Here is a 23,142-nt window from a genome sequence, read left to right as displayed (position 1 = left end):
GTCGATGCGACTATGCGAATTATGAGCCGGGGAAAAGTAAGTATAATCCCTACCCTGAGGATGTTGGATACGCCAAACATCAACCAGTTGGGAATTGTGAAGGGCCGACAATAAACGGCGCAATTGTGAGGGAGCATGGGAGGGGCGCGGGGGGGAGGAGTCAACCTGAGGGTCCAGGACGAAGTTAAAATCACCACCCAAAACCACAACCCCTTCGCTGAAGTCTGCCAATCTGCGGAGAAGGGATCTACAGAACGCCAGCTGACCCTGATTCGGGAGATAACAACCGGCCACGGTGAGAACCGTACCGCCCGTATGCAATTTCAAGAAGAGGAACCTACCCTCAGGGTCGATACAGGTGTCCAGGACCTCGTGCTGTAAGGAACGGTGGATAGAAATCGAGACTCCCTTGGACTTAGCAACTGGATTGACGCTGTGGAACCACTTAGGGAAGTGACGGCTGCGAATATCTGGGACGTGATCCTTCTTAAAATGGGTCTCCTGCAAAATAAGGACATGTGAGCGCTGTTTATGCAACTGATACAAAATTTGGTTACGCTTCTGGGGGACATTTAGGCCCCTAGCATTGAGGGTGCAAAAGTTGACTGAGGACATGGCCAAGAAAAAAGAGAAGAAAGAAGAGAGAGACGAGACAACCAGAAGATAAACAAAAAACAGTCAGGGGGTACAAACAAGAGAGGAAAAGGGGGAGAACAAACAAACCGAAGGGAGACACAAAAGGAAGAAAAGCACGGAAGACAAAACCAACTAAGTGGGGTGGAGGGAAGAACTCCACACAAGAAGGTGGGGAGACGGCAAAGAAAGAGTTGCCAAAGACCACGCAAACAGAAAGCGTGGAGACCCCGGTGGGAAACGGGCTTTTCCAAATAAAGAAGCCGGCACCCCATCCCGGGCCCCCAGGCGAAAACGCCAAAACCATGAATACTCTAACACAAAATAAAATGCTGACCAACCAGAACATCACAACAGAGGTCCGCACAACGCCCCCTAGGGCATTCTAACAAAAAAATAAAGAGAATGATGCAGGCGGACCAAACAAAACCACCTAGGCTTTAGAGAGGGTGGGAACCCACAAGCAAAATATGTCCCAAAACCCTCCCACAAATGTCCCAAAAAAAGAAGAGAGTCCACTTCGGGCAAACAGGAATAACAGCGGGCATTTCAGCCATCCGCCCCCTCCGGGGAGAGGGTCTTACGATGCCTCCTAGAGCGCCTCTGAGGATGAGCAGGAGGAGCCGACAGAAGATCACCAGGGAACGGGGGCCAGGAGAGGGCGGGAACTGACGGGAGACCCAAGGTAGAAGCAAAATCGTAAAGTTCATCCGGATGAGACATGGAGACGACACGACCACCATGACGGATCTGTAGGCGGAAAGGGAAGCCCCATGTATACAGAACTTGGTGCTGGTTGAGAACTTCCAGGAGGGGTTTCAGTGCCCTCCGTTTAGCAAGGGTGAGGCGAGACAAATCTGGAAGCAGTTGCAACTCAGAGTCCTGAAACAGAACCTTCGGGGCTTCCCGGACTTTGCGCATAATCGCCTCCTTCAGCTGATAACGGTGAACCCTGCAAATGACATCACGAGGCCTATTGTCACCAGGAGGGCGCACACCCAGAGAGCGGTGCGCGCGGTCAAGTTCAATAGACGAATCCAAGGGGGCCCCCAGGATGGAATTGAAGATGGTGCGCAAAGTAGCATCCAAATTTTGCGGTTCAACGGATTCAGGAAGACCCCGCACTCTAATGTTATTACGCCGGTTGCGATTCTCCAGGTCATCCAATATATCGGACAGAAATCGCAGTTGTTGGGTGTGGGAAGCAATGGTAGCTTCATGGGAGGAGAGCTGAGACTCGTGGGAGGCAGAGGCCACCTCAAGGGAATCCACTTTGGTTTCTAATTGTTGTACAGAGGAACGAACAGCGGAGTGTTCCGATTTGTAAGACTGCTCAAGTCGCACCACATAATCTTCCATATCAGTCTTGGTGGGAACTGCCGCCAGGTAGGCGCTAAGGCGGCGCAATTCCACAAGAGTATCAGCAATGGAGGTGGGGGAAGCACCAGAACCAGCACCAGAATCAGAGTCATTAGCAATACAAAAACTAGGCCCACAATCCATAGGAGCTGAAGGCAATCCAGGAGGGACCGGCAGGGAAGCAGACACAGTCGGACGGCCCTGGAGAGGCCTGGAGGGAGCAACAGGGAGGGGGCCAGAACCCCTGGGAGCAGCAGACAAGGGGGATAGGCCACAGTCTACAGGCTGGTCACAGTCCAGGGCCAAGGAATGCAGAGGAGCCTGCATAGGGTCCAGGGACATACAGGCAGAACCTGGAAGGGTAGCAGGGGCCGACTGCGAGGGAGAGGACATGTTAGGGAGCCAGGTAGATCTGTCCTTACCCCAGACAAGGTCCATGGGGGCAGCAGGCATAGGTTCCAGGGAAGGGGACGACAGAGGGGCTGCAGGAGAGGGCGGCAGAGACGGCCAGGAGCTGTCCGGACCACATGCAGGCAGGAGGGAGGGCACAGGGGAATCACGGCCTACCTGTCCGGCATCACCCACTCCAGGAGATAAGAGAGCGGGGCTGCAGAGGAGACGTGCTGGAGGACAGGGATCCCCAGGCGGCGAGGTATCCGGGCCATCGCTGGGGACGGGAGAGCGGCTTCCTGCAGCATCAGAGACAGCCGGAGAGCGAGTCGGCGATGCGGCGGGCCGGCCGCGTGGAGAAGCTGCAGCGGCGGGCGCCATCTTGGATCCGGCCTGGGAAGGAGCCTCTTCACAGCGCGGCAGACGGAGGAAGCGGGCAATGGAGGAGGATCCAGACGGTCCCGGAGGGGTTGAAGAGGAGCGCTGGGAAGCCTTGCGGTTCTTCCCCATCTCTAGGTAGGTATGGAGCCGGGTCGGTCAGCAGAATAAGGCGCTTCACCTGGGGCCAGAGACGGAGCAGAGGCAACACACGTCCTCACTCCTCCATGGCCAAGCCACGCCCCCCCTGGGAGAGATATTTAGATGAGCAAATTTGTGTTTATCCATACTATTATGGTCAGCAAGGTTTATTTAAAAAAAAAAATAATAAACAAAAACCCTGCGGAGCCCTACTGGACTCTGAACTGCTAAAACACTCTAGTCTGGCAATTAGTGTCAATGCCAGATCACTATGCTAAATCGCAGAGCAACCCAGAGCAGCTCAGAACAGAGACCAACTAAACACTGTGTGCTACAGTTCCACCCAACCCACAAGGCAGATTACTGCCAAACTATCAGTGTGAATACTGACTTAGGGGTAAAACTAGCTAAGGCCAACTGAGATTATTCACACACAACACACAAGGCAGCATGCTGCCCAACTAACAATGGCATTACTATCTCAGGGCATTTACTAGCTAGGGCCAACTAAGATTATACAGGCTGGAAACCATGCGCATGCGCGCGCGCACACACACACACACACGCACACACACACACATCATTTAGGTTTTGAGATTTGATCTTAGAGCGCCGGGCGTCCAGAAATAAATAGGGAAGGGGCAGTCCCAAGCAAACAGCCCAGCTGCCCATGCCGAGCGTACATCGTCAGACAGTTGACCATGCCTGGCTGCTGCAAGGAAGGTTAACCCTTGCCACGCTGGACTGTGCAGTTGAGCAGGCTGCGACTTTCATATTATGGCCGCACCTGCTGCACAGTCCTAACACATACCCACTGTATAGTACGTCCTACACGTTGTGGCATATAACAACAGCCTTTGAAGCAAAATATACAAATGTATGCAATTTGTCGTCTGAATTTTGGATTTACCATTTGTAACAGAAAATGCAATAAATGTAACATATTATTACTTTTTTAGTTGCCATACAAAGATGAAAAACGGAAACCAAGAAAGGAAGAGTGAGTATAATAATGGATACATTTTCTCTACGATGTGTCAATACAATACAATGGCTTCATCTTTATAGAATGACATCCCATTTTGGGTTTGATTCATTTGATATGCTTGAGATAAGGATAACTATAGAGTTATCTTCCGAAATAATATCCAGATGTTTGAGCATTGTCAATAATTGCATATGATGAATTGGTTTTATTTAGAACCACTTGTAATGGCTAAATATAGGTACGATTCCTCCAAATTGGTTCCACCTGCTCTTAATGGAATCGTTTTTAACCTTTCCCATACTGATATACATGATCTAATTCCACCACAAATCTTCCCATATCACTCTGACAGCACCCCATGTTCTATGTACATTACCATAAGGGATCATTCATATACGGTATCTTTATTGCCTGAACCTGTTCCCTTTTGAGCCCCCATTAGAATTATTGTTAGTATCCTGGACTACTTGATCACTGAGCCAGGATGTAATGTCATTTGATTGACACATGCAGAGAGGAAGATCTCACATCTAACAGAAGGGGACGTAGCTCAGAAATATGGTAGCAATCATAATAAATGGTGTGTTGTATTTGTCCCATGTCTCATGTTGTTTTATCTGTGAATTATGCCATTCCAGCATACTTCCAATTATAAAACCACTTTCATAAATGAATAGTACATGTGAATAGAAGAAACTTTGTAATATATCTTATTAAAGAAATATGTTTCCTTTTCCATTTATCAGGCTGTGTTACTTATAACATAGAAGTCTATGGAGAGGGGAGGGGGAGGCGGTTACTGTAAAAGTCAAAAAAAACTCGATAAACGGAAAGGGAAATTTCTTTAGTAAAAGTCACCTTCACTAGTCATGGAAAATCTGTTTTATAACTGTAGGTAAGCTTTAACTTTATACCGCTTGTGTACAATCTATAACCGTTCTATGTTACACCTTAAACGCAATGTCACTGTCACTCACTGACTAGAACTGCCCACTGGACTCCTAAACCCTATTCAATACTAGTCGTACAAAGAAAAGTAAGCCCAACCCCCTTCTAAAGGAGTTTAATGTGGATTTTGTAACTCTAAAATCTGTTCTCTTCTTATATACCGCACAACATTTTGGTTGCACTATTGTAACGCCAAACAATGGACCACTGAATATTCTAAATCACAAAGGTTAATAGTTGGCAGCAGATTACAGACTGCTATGTATTGGACAACAATGTTCACAGGCTGGATTTGTAAGATCTGATTTACAGGTCATTATTCTCCAGATGGCAACTGACAAGAGAAATGATAGCGCCCAGTTCTTAATTTATTCTTTTCCATGAGAAATAATAGAGAATTATAACATTTTACTACAACAGACATGTCAGGAGAATAGATGGTGCGTAACATAGAGGTAGAGATGCTGAGCTTGGAAATGTACTATATAGTTTTCTATGACTTAATGCCTTCATTTGATGTAAAACTTCTTTAAATTATGCAAGGACTCACAGAGAAAACCCGAAAATCTTGTTTCGCCTGACCACTTATATGTAAAGCCTGTGAGTCCTGCTTCCCCCCTACTCATAGAGAAAGCCTGTGAGTCCTGCTTCTCCCACCTACTCATAGAGAAAGCCTGTGAGTCCTGCCCCCCCCACCTACTCATAGAGAAAGCCTGTGAGTCCTGCTTCTCCCACCTACTCATAGAGAAAGCCTGTGAGTCCTGCCCCCCCACCTACTCATATAGAAAGCCTGTGAGTCCTGCTTCTCCCACCACTCATAGAGAAAGCCTGTGCATCCTGCTTCTCCCACCTACTCATAGAGAAAGCCTGTGAGTCCTGCTTCTCCCACCTACTAATAGAGAAAGCCTGTGAGTCCTGCTTCTCCCACCTACTCATAGAGAAAACCTGTGAGTCCTGCTCCCCCACCTACTCATAGAGAAAACCTGTGAGTCCTGCTTCCCCCATCTACTCATAGAGAGAGCCTGTGACTCCTGCGTCATCCACCACTCATAGAGAAAGCCTGTGAGTCCTGCTTCTCCCACCACTCATAGAGAAAGCCTGTGAGTCCTGCTTCTCCCACCTACTCATACAGAAAGCCTGTAAGTCCTGCTTCTCCCACCACTCATAGAGAAAGCCTGTGAGTCCTGCTTCTCCCACCTACTCATAGAGAAAGCCTGTGAGTCCTGCTTCACCCCCTAGAGAAAGCCTGTGAGTCCTGCTTCTCCCACCACTCATACAGAAAGCCTGTGAGTCCTGCTTCTCCCACCTACTCATACAGAAAGCCTGTGAGTCCTGCTTCACCCCCTACTCATATAGAAAGCCTGTGAGTCCTGCTTCACCCACCTACTCATAGAGAAAGCCTGTGACTCCTGCTTCACCCCCTACTCATATAAAAATCCTGTGAGTCCTGCTTCCCCCACCTACTCATAGAGAAATCCTGTGAGTCCTGCTTCCCCCACCTACTCATAGAGAAATCCTGTGAGTCCTGCTTCCCCCACCTACTCATAGAGAAAGCCTGTGAGTCCTGCTTCATCCCCTACTCATACAGAAAGCCTGTGAGTCCTGCTTTCCCCACCTACTCATAGAGAAAGCCTGTGAGTCCTGCTTCATCCACCTACTCATAGAGAAAGCCTGTGAGTCCTGCTTTCCCCACCTACTCATAGAGAAAGCCTGTGAGTCCTGCTTTCCCCACCTACTCATAGAGAAAGCCTGTGAGTCCTGCTTCACCCGCCACTCATAGAGAAAGCCTGTGAGTCCTGCTTCCCCCCCCTACTCATATAGAAAGCCTGTGAGTCCTGCTTCCCCCACCTACTCATAGAGAAAGCCTGTGAGTCCTGCTTCCCCCACCACTCATAGAGAAAGCCTGTGAGTCCTGCTTCACCCCCTACTCATATAGAAAGCCTGTGAGTCCTGCTTCCCCCCTACTCAGAGAAAGCCTGTGAGTTCTGCTTCCCCCCCTACTCATAGAGAAAGCCTGTGAGTCCTGCTTCCCCCCTCTACTCATAGAGAAAGCTTGTGAGTCCTGCTTCACCCCCTACTCATATAGAAAGCCTGTGAGTCCTGCTTCCCCCACCTACTCATAGAGAAAGCCTGTGAGTCCTGCTTCTCCCACCTACTCATATAGAAAGCCTGTGAGTCCTGCTTTCCCCACCTACTCATAGAGAAAGCCTGTGAGTCCTGCTTCTCCCACCTACTCATAGAGAAAGCCTGTGAGTCCTGCTTCACCCACCTACTCATAGAGAAAGCCTGTGAGTCCTGCTTCCCCCACCACTCATAGAGAAAGCTGTGAGTCCTGCTTCCCCCACCTATTCATAGAGAAAGCTGTGAGTCCTGCTTCTACCACCTACTCATAGAGAAAGCTTGTGAGTCCTGCTTCACCCGCCACTCATAGAGAAAGCCTGTGAGTCCTGCCCCCCCCTCTCAGAGAAAGCCTGTGAGTTCTGCTCCCCCCCTACTCATAGAGAAAGCCTGTGAGTCCTGCTTCCCCCCTCTACTCATAGAGAAAGCCTGTGAGTCCTGCTTCACCCCCTACTCATATAGAAAGCCTGTGAGTCCTGCTTCCCCCACCTACTCATAGAGAAAGCCTGTGAGTCCTGCTTCTCCCACCTACTCATATAGAAAGCCTGTGAGTCCTGCTTTCCCCACCTACTCATAGAGAAAGCCTGTGAGTCCTGCTTCTCCCACCTACTCATAGAGAAAGCCTGTGAGTCCTGCTTCTACCACCTACTCATAGAGAAAGCCTGTGAGTCCTGCTTCACCCGCCACTCATAGAGAAAGCCTGTGAGTCCTGCTTCCCCCACCTACTCATAGAGAAAGCTGTGAGTCCTGCTTCCCCCACCACTCATAGAGAAAGCCTGTGAGTCCTGCTTCCTCCTCCTACTCATAGAGAAAGCCTGTGAGTCCTGCTTCACCCCCTACTCATAGAGAAAGCCTGTGAGTCCTTCTTCTCCCACCTACTCATACAGAAAGCCTGTGAGTCCTGCTTCCCCCACCACTAATACAGAAAGCCTGTGAGTTCTGCTTCTTTTGCCTACACAAAGTGACTCTAGATTTTTTTTTGTTGGATTTACACGAGAGACTGCCAATCCCTGAGTGGCGCCAGAAGAATCTCAGACTTTCATTGTAATTTATTATGACCTGGTATCATATAAACAGCTTTTTACACGGGACAGAAATGCTTCATTCTTAAAAATTTGCAACGTTTTACTGTAAGGGTAAAGTGGTTGGAATTCTAGTGAATCCCATCCCCACACCAGAATCTCCAAGCACGATTTTGGAAATCGCAGCATGTCAATTATACCTACAGAAACCCCAGCAGTTTTCCCCATAGGTATAATTGTAACAGAAAGTCCACAGAGGAAAACTCCACAAACTTTCTATCAGTATGTCTTTGTAGAATGGGAAGAAAACCACGCAAACACGGGGAGAACATACAAACTCCTTGCAGATGTTGTTCCTGGCGGGATTTGAACCCAGGACTCCAGCGCTGCAAGGCCGCAATGCTAACCACTGAGTCACTGTGTTGCCCCTTAAAATTTCCACAAACTTTCTGTCTAACGTACTGCGGGAAGCATTGCCACCGTTGTTTTTCTCACAGTGCATTTTTGCTACGGGATGTCCCGTGGGGTCTCAGCCTAATACACCATTAGCACAAAAGTTTCCTTTACTTTCCATCTACCGTACTGTCCTCAGCCATTTTGGATATATCCCATAAAACTTAACATAACATAACACCAAATCTTCATGTTCACCTCTTCTCAAGTGTTTTACTGTAACATTTGACTACTTGGACCGGTCAATAAAATGGACAAAAGAAATTTTCTTTCTTTCACAGTCCAGGCAAAGTGCTGGAATCAGAAGATTATTATAGAGAGATTTATTCCACTTATTCAGTACCAATAAAAAATCCAAAAACACACGATGGTTTTTCTGCCGTGGAATTTTCTCTCCTAAACCCAAGTGAGAGGTAACAAAGGCTTTTTCTTGTTAAAGCGCACTCAGGTGCTCCTGCGGGCGAGCTCTGCTTCTCAGACATCCTAACCATGTATAAGAGATTGGAGATGGACACGACTGGTTAGAATGGATGAGTCTTCTTAGCGCTGACTTCGGAATTTGCTGTGTTATTGGCAAGGGCGCTTTCTAGGTATGAAATCCTATAACTCCCATACAATGGGGAATGCAGATGCAATGTATATTAGATGCACTCTATAATAAAACGGTTTTCAATTACCATAAAATCCCTGTTCTGGATCCATCTGCAATGCAGTTGATATTATAGAAATTATAATACATGCAAATTATTGGGCAGGTATATTATATTGCACTATGCTCTGATCTCATTGGTAATGGACTATACAGATACTCTGGTTGCCTAGAAATTGCCCATTTGCTAGTTTTAAAGCCGTGGTAAAAAGCAGAGCCGGGTTTACAACTTAGGTTCCCTTTGACAAAGCCAAAGATCATGGTAATACAAAGTATGGGCACTGATACATTGTTGCTAAACCTTTTTCTGTTGAACATACAATATATATATACATATATATATATATATATATATATATATATATATATATATACACACACTGTCTATCAATAAGTATTTGGACCCCTGTGGTAGAATAGAAAAACACCATTTCTTCCTGGTTGGTAGACCCCAGCAGATGCTTCTTTACGGATGGGATTGAGCGACACAATACTCCCGGATGCCTGGTGACACTCCTGGTGTATGTGAGCCATCGGTTGGGTGCGGTTTCTCTGGCCAGTACTCGTCGCTCTCTATCTCCCAGTTTCGGGGGTCTGCCGACTCGGGGCACATTTCGACAATCACCTTCCACTTTGTAATCACATAGGCCACTGTAAATTTTGGGTAATTCAGTTCGCTTGCTATGTCCGTTAAGGATCGACCACTTCTGTGGTACCCCACAATTACCCCTTTCTCAAAATCGGACACCTCTGCACTTCGTGGCATCTTGTATGCGACTAATGCTAATGCCAATGCTGTTCCCTATTAAACGGCAGAAGGCGTGACGTACATCTTGACAATATCTTAATTTGTATGGGTGTCCAAATACTTATTGGTAGACAGTGTATATATATTTGTATGTATACGCTATAAATGCAGTGTAAATGTAAGTATATGGTAAGTAAATTTAAGTACAAGAAAAACAAATAATTAAATGGTAGTAGACTTTCTCAATGTAAAAATTCAGCTCTGCTTAACTAAGAGTCATAATATATTAGAGAAATAGTAAAATAAAGCTTTGTATACACTGATCTGTATGTGAAAAACTGCTTTATACATCAAAATTAAGATGGCTGAATTGATGCAAGATAGATAGATAGATAGATAGATAGATAGATAGATAGATAGATGATAGATGCTGAAAATAGATTTCTTTTCATGTCATTAAACCCCGATGCAAATTTTTACCAATTTCAAAATGAAAATGGACGGCCTTACAGGTAAGTTTGAGAGAAGCTCTCATGTTGTCAGCCTTGCTCCACTGCTTGCTCGCTGCACCAGAAATATTTTTCTAATGTCATATATTAAACATATATTGGATTTTATTGGATTGCGATAGTTATTCAATATTTAAATATTATTTATCATAAGTTATGAAGGATCGGAAAGTTCCATAGACATAGTTAAAGGTAATAGCCACCGAATTCTGGGTCACAAGTGCTTATTGTTGCATTATAGAAGGGAGGAACATTGTGGCCCATCCATGTAAGCAGTTTTTCCCTTCTAGTTGTGATGTCTATGGTAGAAAGAAACCAAAGACGTGAATAAACAGATGGGGCATCCACCATTGGTCTGTACAGTATATGATATACAAGTGGTATTGCCATAGTCAGATGTAAGTTCAAAAATGTGACATCCTCATGGCTTTGTATTTAATGCCCAATTAAACAAGATCTGGATTAAGAAATAATCATTTATTACACTTTACAATTCAGATGCTGCTTATTTCTTAACTCCAAAAGGTATGGATCACGATTTCTCAAACTATGGGTTGTGACAACCTGGTGCTGCAACCCTGCTGTTTGGCCTCTTATACATAGGACAGCTACATGATCCTTCATCAGCAGCCAGATAGACATATAAATTGTTAGGAAAAATAGATAGGTAGGTAGATAGGCTGTCTGTATTTGAAGTATTTAGCAGAATGCAATGGAATAAGAGATAAAATAAGAGGCAGAATACAGAGGAATAAGAGGCAGAATATAGAGGAATAAGAGGCAGAATATAGGGGAATAAGAGGCAGAATACAGGGGAATAAGAGGCAGAATATAGAGGAATAAGAGGCAGAACATAGGGGAATAAGAGGCAGAATACAGGGAATAACAGGCAGAATATAGAGGAATAAGAGGCAGAATACAGGAGAATAAGAGGCAGAATACAGAAGGATAAGAGGCAGAATACAGAAGGATAAGAGGCAGAATACAGAGGAATAAGAGGCAGAATACAGGGGAATAAGAGGCAGAATACAGAAGGATAAGAGGCAGAATACAGAAGGATAAGAGGAAGAATACAGGGGAATAAGGGGCAGAATACAGAGGAATAAGAGGCAGAATACAGAGGAATAAGATGCAGAATACAGAGGAATAAGAGGTAGAATACAGGGGAATAAGAGGCTGAATACAGGGGAATAAGAGGCAGAATACAGTGAGATAAGATGCAGAATACAGGGGAATAAGAGGCAGAATACAGGGGAATAAGAGGTAGAATACAGGGGAATAAGAGGCAGAATACAGAGGAATAAGAGGCAGAATACAGAGGAATAAGAGGCAGAATACAGAGGAATAAGAGGCAGAATATAGAGGAATAAGAGGCAGAATATAGGGGAAGAAAGCAGAATACAGGGGAATAAGAGGCAGAATATAGGGGAATAAGAGGCAGAATACAGGGGAATAAGAGGCAGAATACAGGGGAATAAGATGCAGAATACAGAGGAATAAGAGGCAGAATACAGGGGAATAAGAGGCAGAATACAGGGGAATAAGATGCAGAATACAGAGGAATAAGAGGCAGAATACAGGGGAATAAGAGGCAGAATACAGGGGAATAAGAGGCAGAATACAGGGGAATAAGAGGCAGAATACAGGGGAATAAGAGGCAGAATACAGGGGAATAAGAGGCAGAATACAGGGGAATAAGATGCAGAATACAGGGGAATAAGAGGCAGAATACAGAGGAATAAGGCAGAATACAGGGGAATAAGAGGCTGAATACAGGAGAATAAGAGGCAGAATACAGGGGAATAAGAGGCAGAATACAGGGGAATAAGAGGCTGAATACAGGGGAATAAGAGGCTGAATACAGGGGAATAAGAGGCAGAATACAGTGAGATAAGATGCAGAATACAGGGGAATAAGAGGCAGAATACAGCGGAATAAGAGGTAGAATACAGGGGAATAAGAGGCAGAATACAGGGGAGTAAGATGCAGAATACAGGGGAATAAGAGGCAGAATACAGGGGAATAAGAGGCAGAATACAGGGGAATAAGAGGCAGAATACAGAGGAATAAGAGGTAGAATACAGAGGAATAAGAGGCAGAATACAGGGGAATAAGATGCAGAATACAGAGGAATAAGATGCAGAATACAGGGGAATAAGATGCAGAATACAGAGGAATAAGATGCAGAATACAGGGGAATAAGAGGTAGAATACAGGGGAATAAGAGGCAGAATACAGGGGAATAAGAAGCAGAATACAGAGGAATAAGAGGCAGAATATAGAGGAATAAGAGGCAGAATACAGGGGAATAAGAGGCAGAATACAGGGGAATAAGAGGCAGAATACAGGGGAATAAGAGGCAGAATACAGGGGAATAAGAGGCAGAATACAGGGGAATAAGAGGCAGAATACAGGGGAATAAGAGGCAGAATACAGGGGAATAAGAGGCAGAATATAGAGGAATAAGAGGCAGAATACAGGGGAATAAGAGGCAGAATACAGGGGAATAAGATGCAGAATACAGAGGAATAAGAGGCAGAATATAGAGGAATAAGAGGCAGAATACAGGGGAATAAGAGGCAGAATACAGGGGAATAAGAGGCAGAATACAGGGGAATAAGAGGCAGAATACAGGGGAATAAGAGGCAGAATACAGGGGAATAAGAGGCAGAATACAGGGGAATAAGAGGCAGAATACAGGGGAATAAGAGGCAGAATATAGAGGAATAAGAGGCAGAATACAGGGGAATAAGAGGCAGAATATAGAGGAATAAGAGGCAGAATACAGGGGAATAAGATGCAGAATATAGGGGAATAAGAGGCAGAATATAGAGGAATAAGAGGCAGAATATAGAGGAATAAGAGGCAGAATACAGGGGAATAAGAGGCAGAATATAGAGGAATAAGAGGCAGAATACAGGGGAATAAGAGGCAGAATACAGGGGAATAAGATGCAGAATACAGAGGAATAAGATGCAGAATACAGGGAAATAAGAGGCAGAATACAGGGGAATAAGAGGTAGGTCACAATCCCAGCACTTTGCAGAGCCGATTCTACAATCTCCAAACATGTCTCTGTTATTAAACCTTGCAAATAAGGGGAAAGTGCTTTGGGTGTGTCTTAGCTTACCCAGGCTCCAATCTCTAGATTCCCCTTATTTACATATGAATATAATTGATTTATATGAACATGGGGCTACAAAGTGGAATAACAGAGACATATTTGGAAACTACAGAATCATCTCTACAATGTACTGGGCCAATGTACTGCTGACAGACTCCATTTAATACACCTGCGTCTGACGGATACTGTATTACTGTAGCTGCTCTATTGTAGTGTATAGCATTTAATGGCATAGCTTTAAGGACTTGGAGGTAGCATCTGGGCCTTGGTGCCCCATGGGGCCCATTGAAATCTCAGCCATATAGGAAGATGGAAATTGTATAAATGCCTCATGGTTTGGTTAACAGCCTATTACAGATAGAGCGTTGGCACCCAGGAGCTTAAAGAAAGGCCTTTGGTTGTATATTAGGCTCAGTGCCTCTTTACTCTCATCTTCATTGCAATAATCTATGACGAATGACCATTTATAGGTGGTGTTTGCTTTGTACAAGCCCCCAAATATAAGTCCATGACAGACTGTCCTACCATGTGGTCCTCTATAGCTGTAGTCCGTCAGAGCACCTGGCTGCAAATTTTAATTTCCCTACAGTGCCCCTACTGGGAAAATGGAGAATTACATGATGACCATTAAAATCAATTGACAAAAGACCTTTCCTCACTAAGTTAACATTTCCTTAAGGTTTAGATCGAAGCCTTCTATGTAAGACAACAACTGTAATAATCTCTATGTGAGAGTGTAGACTCACCATCTGATAGACAGGCTTGCTTTAGTGCCTCGGCATTAGATATGGGGTTAATGGATATTGCACTTTATGGAATACACCCAGAGCAGCTTTCCTGAGATATTTTTATCTTACTGATCCTAAAGTGGAAGAGAAAACAAGGCAGCGCCCGGCCTACCTGTCTAACCATAGACCTGAACCTTCTCTCTACAGATCTATGGCGGATGGGCTGGAGCAAGAAAACGCAACAGAAAATAACCCGTATGACTACAGGAAGCTGCTCAGAAAAACATCTCAGCGGGATCGCCTTTTACATCATTTTTAATACATTTTATACATTTATTACTATTTGTATAGATAGATAGTCTTTTCTTTCATTGTTCTTAGCTCGTCTTACGAAAACTATGCAACTTTTTGTTTATACGCAGCTTTACTGGTGTCCAAGGTTCTCGAACAGATTTTTTTCCAGTTGTATTTTTTGTGTTGGTGCTCTTTCCCCTCATGCCATAGATTTTGCATTTCAGATTTTTGCAAATTTTTAAAGTAGGAAGTTGCCCCATTGACTCAATTACTTAAAGAGGACCTTTCACCACCTGGGGCACATGCGGCTTTATATACCGCTAGAAAGCCAACAGTGCGCTGAATTTAGCACACTGTTGGCTTTCACGTTCTGTGCCCCAGGTGAAGAGCTATCGGTGTCGGTATCATAGCCCTTCATTGTCAGATGGGCATTTCTGACAGTCAGTGAGGAACGCCCTTCCTCACAGTAGCGGCGTCTATAGCACTGTACTATAATAGGGGGCATTGATTACTGCCCAGCGATGTACTGGCATCGATACGGGAAAGCCAATAGGGTGCTGAATTCAGAGCAGCATAGAAAAACCGCATATGTCCCATGAGGTGAAAGGTCCTCCTTAATGTGTAAGACCTGAAAGACTTAAAGGGGTTGTCCAGAATTTTTTTTTATAGTCTATCGTTAGGAAAGGCCTTAAATATCTGACAGTAAGACCCTGCACAGATCAGATGTTTTGTGGTAGTGTCAGGTCTCTGCAGTATACAATGCACAGAGCCAGAGGCGGGTAGCTATATGCCCTGTATAGTGGGCCCTCTTGACGTCAAATGGAAGCTGAGCTGCAGTATCGCCAATGGATCACTTCACAGAACGTCTTTGCGCTGTACAGTACAGGACCCAGATGTACCCCCAACCAGCTAATGTGGCTGCCAAACCATCATCGATCAGCTATTCATGGCCTATCCTAAGGATGGACCATAACAAAAGAAATCCTGGATAACCCCTTTAATTCAGTAGCTACAGTATATGACATACATGCTGTATATGATAGCAAGGATAAAATGAAGGACCCTTTCAGCAGCTGAGGTGTTCCCTTCTCAATTTCAAGAAAACTTAACGAAATTTAGCCCACTGTTACTGTTACAGCTGGCGTTTGGTTACCCCTCGTTCCTTCCGGGGGAGTCCAAATGGGGACCCCCCGAACGGAATACCAAGCGCAACTGCAAGCGCTGTGCAGTAAAAGAACACGGACCCATATAGACTATATTGGGGTCCATGTGCTTGCCCTCACGAATCATGCAGACAGGAAAGTACATGGTGAACTACTTTCCTGTCCGCATGTTCTGTGCGGAAATCTGGCAGCAACCACACGGACCCCATTATAGTCTATGTGCTTTTGCTGCACAGCACTTGCAGTTGCGTTTGGTTTTCCATTTGGGGGGAGGTCCCCATGCGGACTTTCCTGGGCGGAATACCAAACGCAGATGTGAACCAACCCTTACAATGGTTGGGATTGGACAAAAGTCCAGCCCCAGCTGTTTAACACCTTAGATGCCGCAGTCAATATTGACCACGGAATGTAAGAGGTTATTCCGAGAAGCTAGATGATCGCAGGGTGCAAAGGGTTGTTATGGCAGGGCCTAATAGGATGCCTGTCTTCATTACTCTTACAGAAATAATACAGCACTGCAGTGTATTACATGACTGATCAGAATATATCTAGGTCAGGTCACCTAGTGAGGCTGAAAAAACTGAAAAATATGTTTTATTATATAAAAAAGGTTTAATATCTGTAATAAACTAAAGTATAACTTTTTATGTAACCCTCACTGTGAATTGCTATCTTTTTTTCATCCCGCCACACAAAAAATTGAATAAAAAGCAATCAAAATGGTACCAATGAAAAAAGAAACTCATTTCACAAAAAAGAAAGCTCGGACAACAGAAAAAAAAAAATATTAAAAAAATTCTGGCATCCAGACTATTGAACGATAACACAAAACAAATCATTTTTTTGAAATGTTCTTCTATTGTAAAAATGTAGTAATACAAAAAAAATGTATATTTATTGCAGTAAACATACAAACATGAACATGTCATTTATATCACATGCCATAAATGAGACCCAAAAAACAACCCCCCCCAAAATCATATAATTGTTCTTTTCATTCCCCCTCCAAAAATATTAATAAAGATTATTCGGGACATTATACATGCTCCAAAAAGGTATAAAACCTATAGCTATCCCACAAAAAAACAAGTCTTCCTATGGCTACATCAATGGGAAAAAAAATCAGTTATGGGTCTCAAAATGTAGAGATAAAAAATTTAGACACTTACTATATCCTGAAGGCCAAAATAGGCCACATCCTTAAAGGGCCCGAGGCCATCAGTATCTAATTTGTTGGGGTCTGATACTCAGACCCTGCACTGATCAGCTGTTCCAGCAGCCTATGGACACCAGAAGCTACTGTATGGACTACTAATACTCCTTCAAGTAATAGAAACGGAGCTACGGTTCCCCAGTATACCATTATACAGTGGATGGCCCTGCAGCTCTGTTCTTATTACAGCTTTCATGCCCCATACACCACTGTGGCTACCATCAATCAGAGGTTACTCAGCAGCTGGTCTGTGCAGGGTCTGGGTGTCAATCCTTTACAGATCAGATACTAATGACCTTTCCCATCGATACTGCAGGTCATTAGTATGGAAAAAATGCAACCAGTATGGAATTAATGACACCAACATAGAATAGAATAGAATAGAATAGAATAGAATAGAATGGAATAGAATGGAATGGAATAGAATAGAATGGAATAGAATAGAATGGAATGGAATAAAATAGAATGGAATGGAATGGAATGGAATAGAATAGAATGGAATGGAATGGAATGGAATGGAATGGAATGTTGGCTTTCTCTAGGGTACATACATCCTTGTTACCAGTTCACTTTTTCCTAGACGTCTTCAGGCTGCTGCTTCCTTTTGCTAAGTGTTCCTACAGCAGTTTGACCACTAGAGGAGGTGGTCACTCACACAGTCTCATACCCGATACCGAACCATTGACTATGGTAATATCATACAACCAGTAGTCCGCGGTCTTATATTATTTTCTCTGGATTACGATGGTCATAGATGGAATTCTCTATTTGGTTCTACAGAATGAATGGCCTGGGTATTGCACTTGTGGTTCCAGCCTTTCATTGATTTGATGACATATTACCTCCCCCAAGTAAAGACAAAGGCCGAAAAAAGTTACTGTTTTTATTTCTTGCGTAAATCTGTTTTTCACAAAAACATTCAACCTTTTTTTTTTTAATTTCTGCACTACTTCTCCAAAAAGGAGGGTGGGCAGGAAGTGGGGGCATCGTCCCCGCCATATTTATCATCATCTACGCCATTTATAAGGAGGCTTGTGTGCTCTGCGGATTTGAAGACTGCCCCATTATAAATGACATGCACCCCCCACCCAGATACTGGAAAGGAAAGGTATTACGGCTGGTGGACATTACCCACATCGATAAATCTGGTGAGGCCAATGGTCCCACCTCTGACACCCTCACCATGGACCTTCTTTGGGGAAGGGGTGAAGGTGGCGCAGAAGTAAAAAAGTCAAAAGCAGATTTGCACAAAAAATTGCCACTCCTTATGACTTGTGCGCCAAAAAACTAGTGTATGAAGCATAATAAATCTGCCCTGTTTTTTCCATCCGTGCCTTTTTAAGCCATTCGGAATAATAATTCGGCATCTGTACTGCATTGTATATTGTCTGGCAATAGATTGAGATGGTGTGGTGTCTTCTTAAACCTAAAGAAATGCCAAATATAACTTGAAAACTTCTGTAGCCTGAGATACCAAATAAAAATAAAAACAAGATCACTTCTCGATGATTACGTCTGTTTTTTACATGCCGTCGGTTGTAAGTTGTAATGGCTGGGAGTTGTAGTGTTTAAAGAGCTGGAGACAGAACAGCAAGGACCTGCAACTAAATACATCACATTAATCCTCAAGAGATTATGTAATTAAGGACACAAGGAATTTCAGGATTTTCACCGCCCTCTAGCTGCAACAGGATGAATGGGCCTAATTACGAAGGAGTCTCGAGTCGCAGACCCCCAGATGAATCAGCCACGGAATCCACGGAAAGATTGAGCAGGACACTTCTTTTTTCTACCTCCTGCCGTTCTTAAAGGGTTTTGTGGGAAAAAAGGCACATGGGGCAAAGAGGTCTCCAAGGTGGAAGAAGCAGCCTTGATGGGATTCAGACAGACTGCCAAGCCTTCAACAAAGTCATGCCTGCAGCTGCACAATTCTCCTATATTATCATCATTTGGGTTTTTCTCAGCTATTTGTTTGCTATTTTACAGTTACTCCTGGCAGAGGTACATGTAAAGCAACCAGTAGTAGTAATGAATGGGGAGGAGGGGACAGACTTTCCTGTACTGTACACACCACCAGCCTTGGGAAAATGCAAAATGTGCTGCAGCCATAATGAAGCTATTAGAAATAGAGCTGGGGAACTCTCATTTTGTTATGTTTCGGTGTCTTTGGTGATGTCATAACGCTTGGTTTGCCACATTGGTGACCCTAGACACATGACGTCATCAGGAGACTACCGGTCACCACAAGGAGGCACCAGAGAGTTGAGGGAAGGTGAGTATCATTTTTTTTTTACCTCCTTTTAGCCTCCACTTATTATGCTGGGTTCATGCAGGGATTTTTGGACCGGATTTTGACATGGTATCCGCCTCAGAATCCAGTCCAAAAAAACGCCTCCCATTGACTTCAATGGGAGACGTTCACTTCTTTTGTGCTGTTCGCGGAAAAAAGCAGCAAACTGCCCTTTCTTGGCACGGACTCCGTAGCAGAATCCGCCGAAGCGTCCACGGTGCAAAACCTCCCTCCTGACTAGGCCCATTCATTTGGACCTAATCCGGAGTGGGATGTTGGTGCACTGTACCGGTATCCAATTGCAGCTAGCCGTTTTTTGGACCAGATTCTGAGGCAGCCTACACGTCAAAATCCGGTCCAAAAATCCCTGTGTGAACCCAGCCTTATACTCTGGGGTCTGAAGAGATCCCATAGTATAATAATTCACTACGATGCATTTCATGGCTGCCATGTTTCCAAGACAAATCCCCAATTGTTCTGTTAAAAAACAAACAATTTGGAATATTCGGATAAAACTCGGCTTGGAACAAACTAGTTCACCCAGGAGCAGAAAAACTGATGGGACATTCCATATGAAGGTGTATACAGTATACAGAACAGACTGCTCAGCGAGAACCTGCACATAATTCAGCTTCTGATGGAATCTCGGGTGCCCTTATGGAATACACGACTTGACTCGTGAGATGATCTGACACAAATCTTGTGTATTTCATAAATAGCGTATTGGACACTCGAATCATTAACATTTATGTAAGTCACATTCTAGATTCCTTCTTATTGAACCTTCCAGAAAAATCGATTGCTGCGAAACCCTTCTAGTATCAGCTGAAAATTGCTTTTCACTTATAGATGGCTGGATGAACTATTACAACATGTATTTAAGTCTAAAAACTGCATCGCATTGACAACTGATTGAAATATCATCCAGATACTCTCAGAGATAAATTGTTAGTTGTCAAATATAATGAAGCTGCCAGTCACGCAGTCAGATGGAAAAAGAAGGGGAATAAAAAAGGTTAAAAAAACGTAGCAGATGAAAACCCCTTATAAAAACTAATTATTATGTAACCCTAACAAGGATATTTCTTAAAGGGATACTCTTGTTTCAAGGCTTATCCAATGTGTAATGAAAATCTGTCTAGGTTAAAACAATAGAAGAGCATTATAGGAAGGGAATCATAGGTTTGATACTGCAATGTCTTAGTAAAGACGACCTGAAGCCCAATGACTCCAACATCTGATTGGCGCCGTCATCCTAAGCATTTTGGTGTTTTGTTTATCCAAATCCGTTCAGCTATTCCAAAGATATAAGCTTTGTTAATGTTGATGCAATTTACTAGTCAAGTGGGTGGTAACACAATATGACATACAGCATACAGATTACAATATACAGGTACAATAATCCCACCCACTTGACTAGTATACTTTTATTTGCATCAACACTAAAAGGCTTATAACTCTGGAATAACTTAACAGATTTGGATAAACAAAACACCCCAATAGTCAGGGCGACAGCACCAATCAGATGATATGTGTTATTGGGCTTTTCAGACCTGGTGATGGGTGGGCAGAAGAATTATTTTTAACATACGGCAAGGGAGGGGAAAAAAATAAAAATAAATTATACTTCCCTGTCCCCGGTGCTCTGGGTGTCCTCTCAGAGTGATTTTGCTGCTCAAAGGGAAAACTGCTCACTGGCTGTGACGTCCCGGATCCCTTCCGCTGTAGTCGATGATTGGCCTCAGTGGTCACATGATTGTTGAAGCCAATCAGCGGCCTCAGGAGGAGACCCTGGGATGTCACAGGTAGTGACGTCACCTGCCCTTTGATGAGGCCACTGATTGGCCTTAACCTGTCCTTTGCTGAGGCCACTGATTGGCCTTAACCTGCCCTTTGCTGAGGCCACTGATTGGCTTTAACCTGCCCTTTGCTGAGGCCACTGATTGGCTTTAACCTGCCCTTTGCTGAGGCCACTGATTGGCCTTAACCTGCCCTTTGCTGAGGCCACTGATTGGCCTTAACCTGCCCTTTGCTGAGGCCACTGATTGGCTTTAACCTGCCCTTTGCTGAGGCCACTGATTGGCTTTAACCTGCCCTTTGCTGAGGCCACTGATTGGCTTTAACCTGCCCTTTGCTGAGGCCACTGATTGGCTTTAACCTGCCCTTTGCTGAGGCCACTGATTGGCCTTAACCTGCCCTTTGCTGAGGCCACTGATTGGCCTTAACCTGCCCATTGCTGAGGCCACTGATTGTCCTTAGCCTGCCCTTTGCTGAGGCCACTGATTGGCCTTAACCTGCCCTTTGCTGAGGCCACTGATTGGCCTTAACCTGCCCTTTGCTGAGGCCGCTGATTGGCCTTAACGGTCATGTTCATCAGGTACAACAACGTACCAGGAGGACCGTACAACACTGGGAAGGATAACAGAGCACCAGGGAAAGGTGAATGTAATTTTAAAAAATAAACCGATTTAAAAAAAAAAAATTTTGGCCATTTTTGCCTGGACAACCCCGAAACAACCAAAACAGAATGGCGTACAAGCAGAACGGCAGCGATAATGGCGGGCCGAGTACAGGAACAGAGTGTTGGATGCAGGTAAATATAAATGCATTTGCACTTTCTATCCCTCCCCCGCTGCATGCATATAACTTTATGACTCTGAACAACCCCTTTAGGAAGTAATGTACCCTTTCATCTGTTCGCCCTGGTCTGCATCACTCAGGAGTATTCTCGGCATGGCATAAGTAAAAAACTATATTTGTCACCCTAATATAGAGACGTCTAGAACTCCAGTGATCTGGATTCGCTACACATCCGTACTCAGTCGCTCGCTTTTTTACATATTGCAGGTAAATGCGCTCCATTTAATATAAAAGCACTTACCATGACCGGCATAAGAGCGCCTATTTGCTGCATTAACTAGGGCTGAGATTGATGGGGGAAAAGCAGAGCATTAACTCTTTGAGGGCAGCTCATAATTTAGTTACTTAAAGAGACAGTCCCCACAATGTCATACCCATAACTACGTCGTCCAGTATTTACCACGGACCTATTCTACCCCATATACAAAGGGGATCTATATGCGATCGGCCGCAGCGATGGGGATGCCAGAATAGAAAGGAGGAGACACTGGGTTAAATAAAATACATTAGCATTCTGAGTAAGTGTTGGGTTTGGCTAGAAAATAATGGAGTGATATCTGCTGAACGGTTTGACACAGCCGCACTCAGAGCTCCTTACCATCTGCAGAGAATCCATTATGAATTAATTCCTATAATTACCTCCTTGGGGCTGCTTTGTTGCTCAGCTCCCTGCCTGCTCGAGACGGAACTGTCGAAAAATCAACACTTTCATTAGAATGTATTGGAGGGAGGGGGAAGGACTGTACCGCACAGCTCCAGATTCTGGAGAAACCGAAAAATCTCCCGGGTTCTGCCTTTAGTACATTGCTTTGTACTTCACTTTGTACTGTATATCCTGACAAACTCCGCTCTGCTTCATCGATAAAGTCAGCTCTGCTACATCAATGCCCTGGACCGAAAAAGAAATGGAGGCGTTCTTTCAAAGTTGTACATAAAATGAAGAAAATGTCATAAAAGACTCAGCAGCCAGATCAGAGAGATTATAGTCTATGTAACAGCTTTTTACGCAGATTAGGTTTCCGTCTTTCAGATCTCCAAGCGGACCTGAAGAATGGAAACCCAAACGCTAATGTGAACCTAGAGTAAGGCTAAGGCCCCACGGGGCGACCTGCAGAAAAAAAATGCTGTGGGAAAAACATTGCAACTAGGGTTGAGCAATCGGGATCGGAAAAGATCAGATCTCGATTGGCGATCGAGCAAACTTCACGATCAGGATCGGCTGGAAAATGATCAGAAAACGGATTTTGAAATCTCAAGATCGGCTCAACCCTAAAAGTGACTTCCCATAGAGAAGCATTGACTAGGGTTGAGCGATCAGGATCGGGGAAGATCGGATCCCGATCAGCAATCGAGC

At 44.3% G+C, this 23,142-nt stretch overlaps 1 protein-coding gene across 1 annotated transcript in view; it reads left to right on the top strand.

Annotated features, from left to right (window-relative positions):
- Nucleotides 1-15,803, top strand: part of MYO3A (myosin IIIA) — a 151,793-nt gene extending 135,990 nt beyond the window's left edge. The window contains exons 32-34 of the mRNA XM_075271731.1: nt 3,861-3,901; nt 8,712-8,843; nt 14,396-15,803. Of these exons, the coding sequence (XP_075127832.1) occupies nt 3,861-3,901; nt 8,712-8,843; nt 14,396-14,507 (285 nt within the window). The 3' untranslated portion in view covers nt 14,508-15,803. The remainder of the gene's footprint in view (nt 1-3,860; nt 3,902-8,711; nt 8,844-14,395) is intronic.
- Nucleotides 15,804-23,142: the final 7,339 nt, after the last annotated feature.

The sequence above is a fragment of the Leptodactylus fuscus genome, chromosome 4 (assembly GCF_031893055.1).
Source record: "Leptodactylus fuscus isolate aLepFus1 chromosome 4, aLepFus1.hap2, whole genome shotgun sequence".
Taxonomy (NCBI): domain Eukaryota; kingdom Metazoa; phylum Chordata; class Amphibia; order Anura; family Leptodactylidae; genus Leptodactylus; species Leptodactylus fuscus.
The sequence above is the reverse complement of the archived record's forward strand: the minus strand, read 5'-3'. Positions and strand labels throughout refer to the sequence as shown.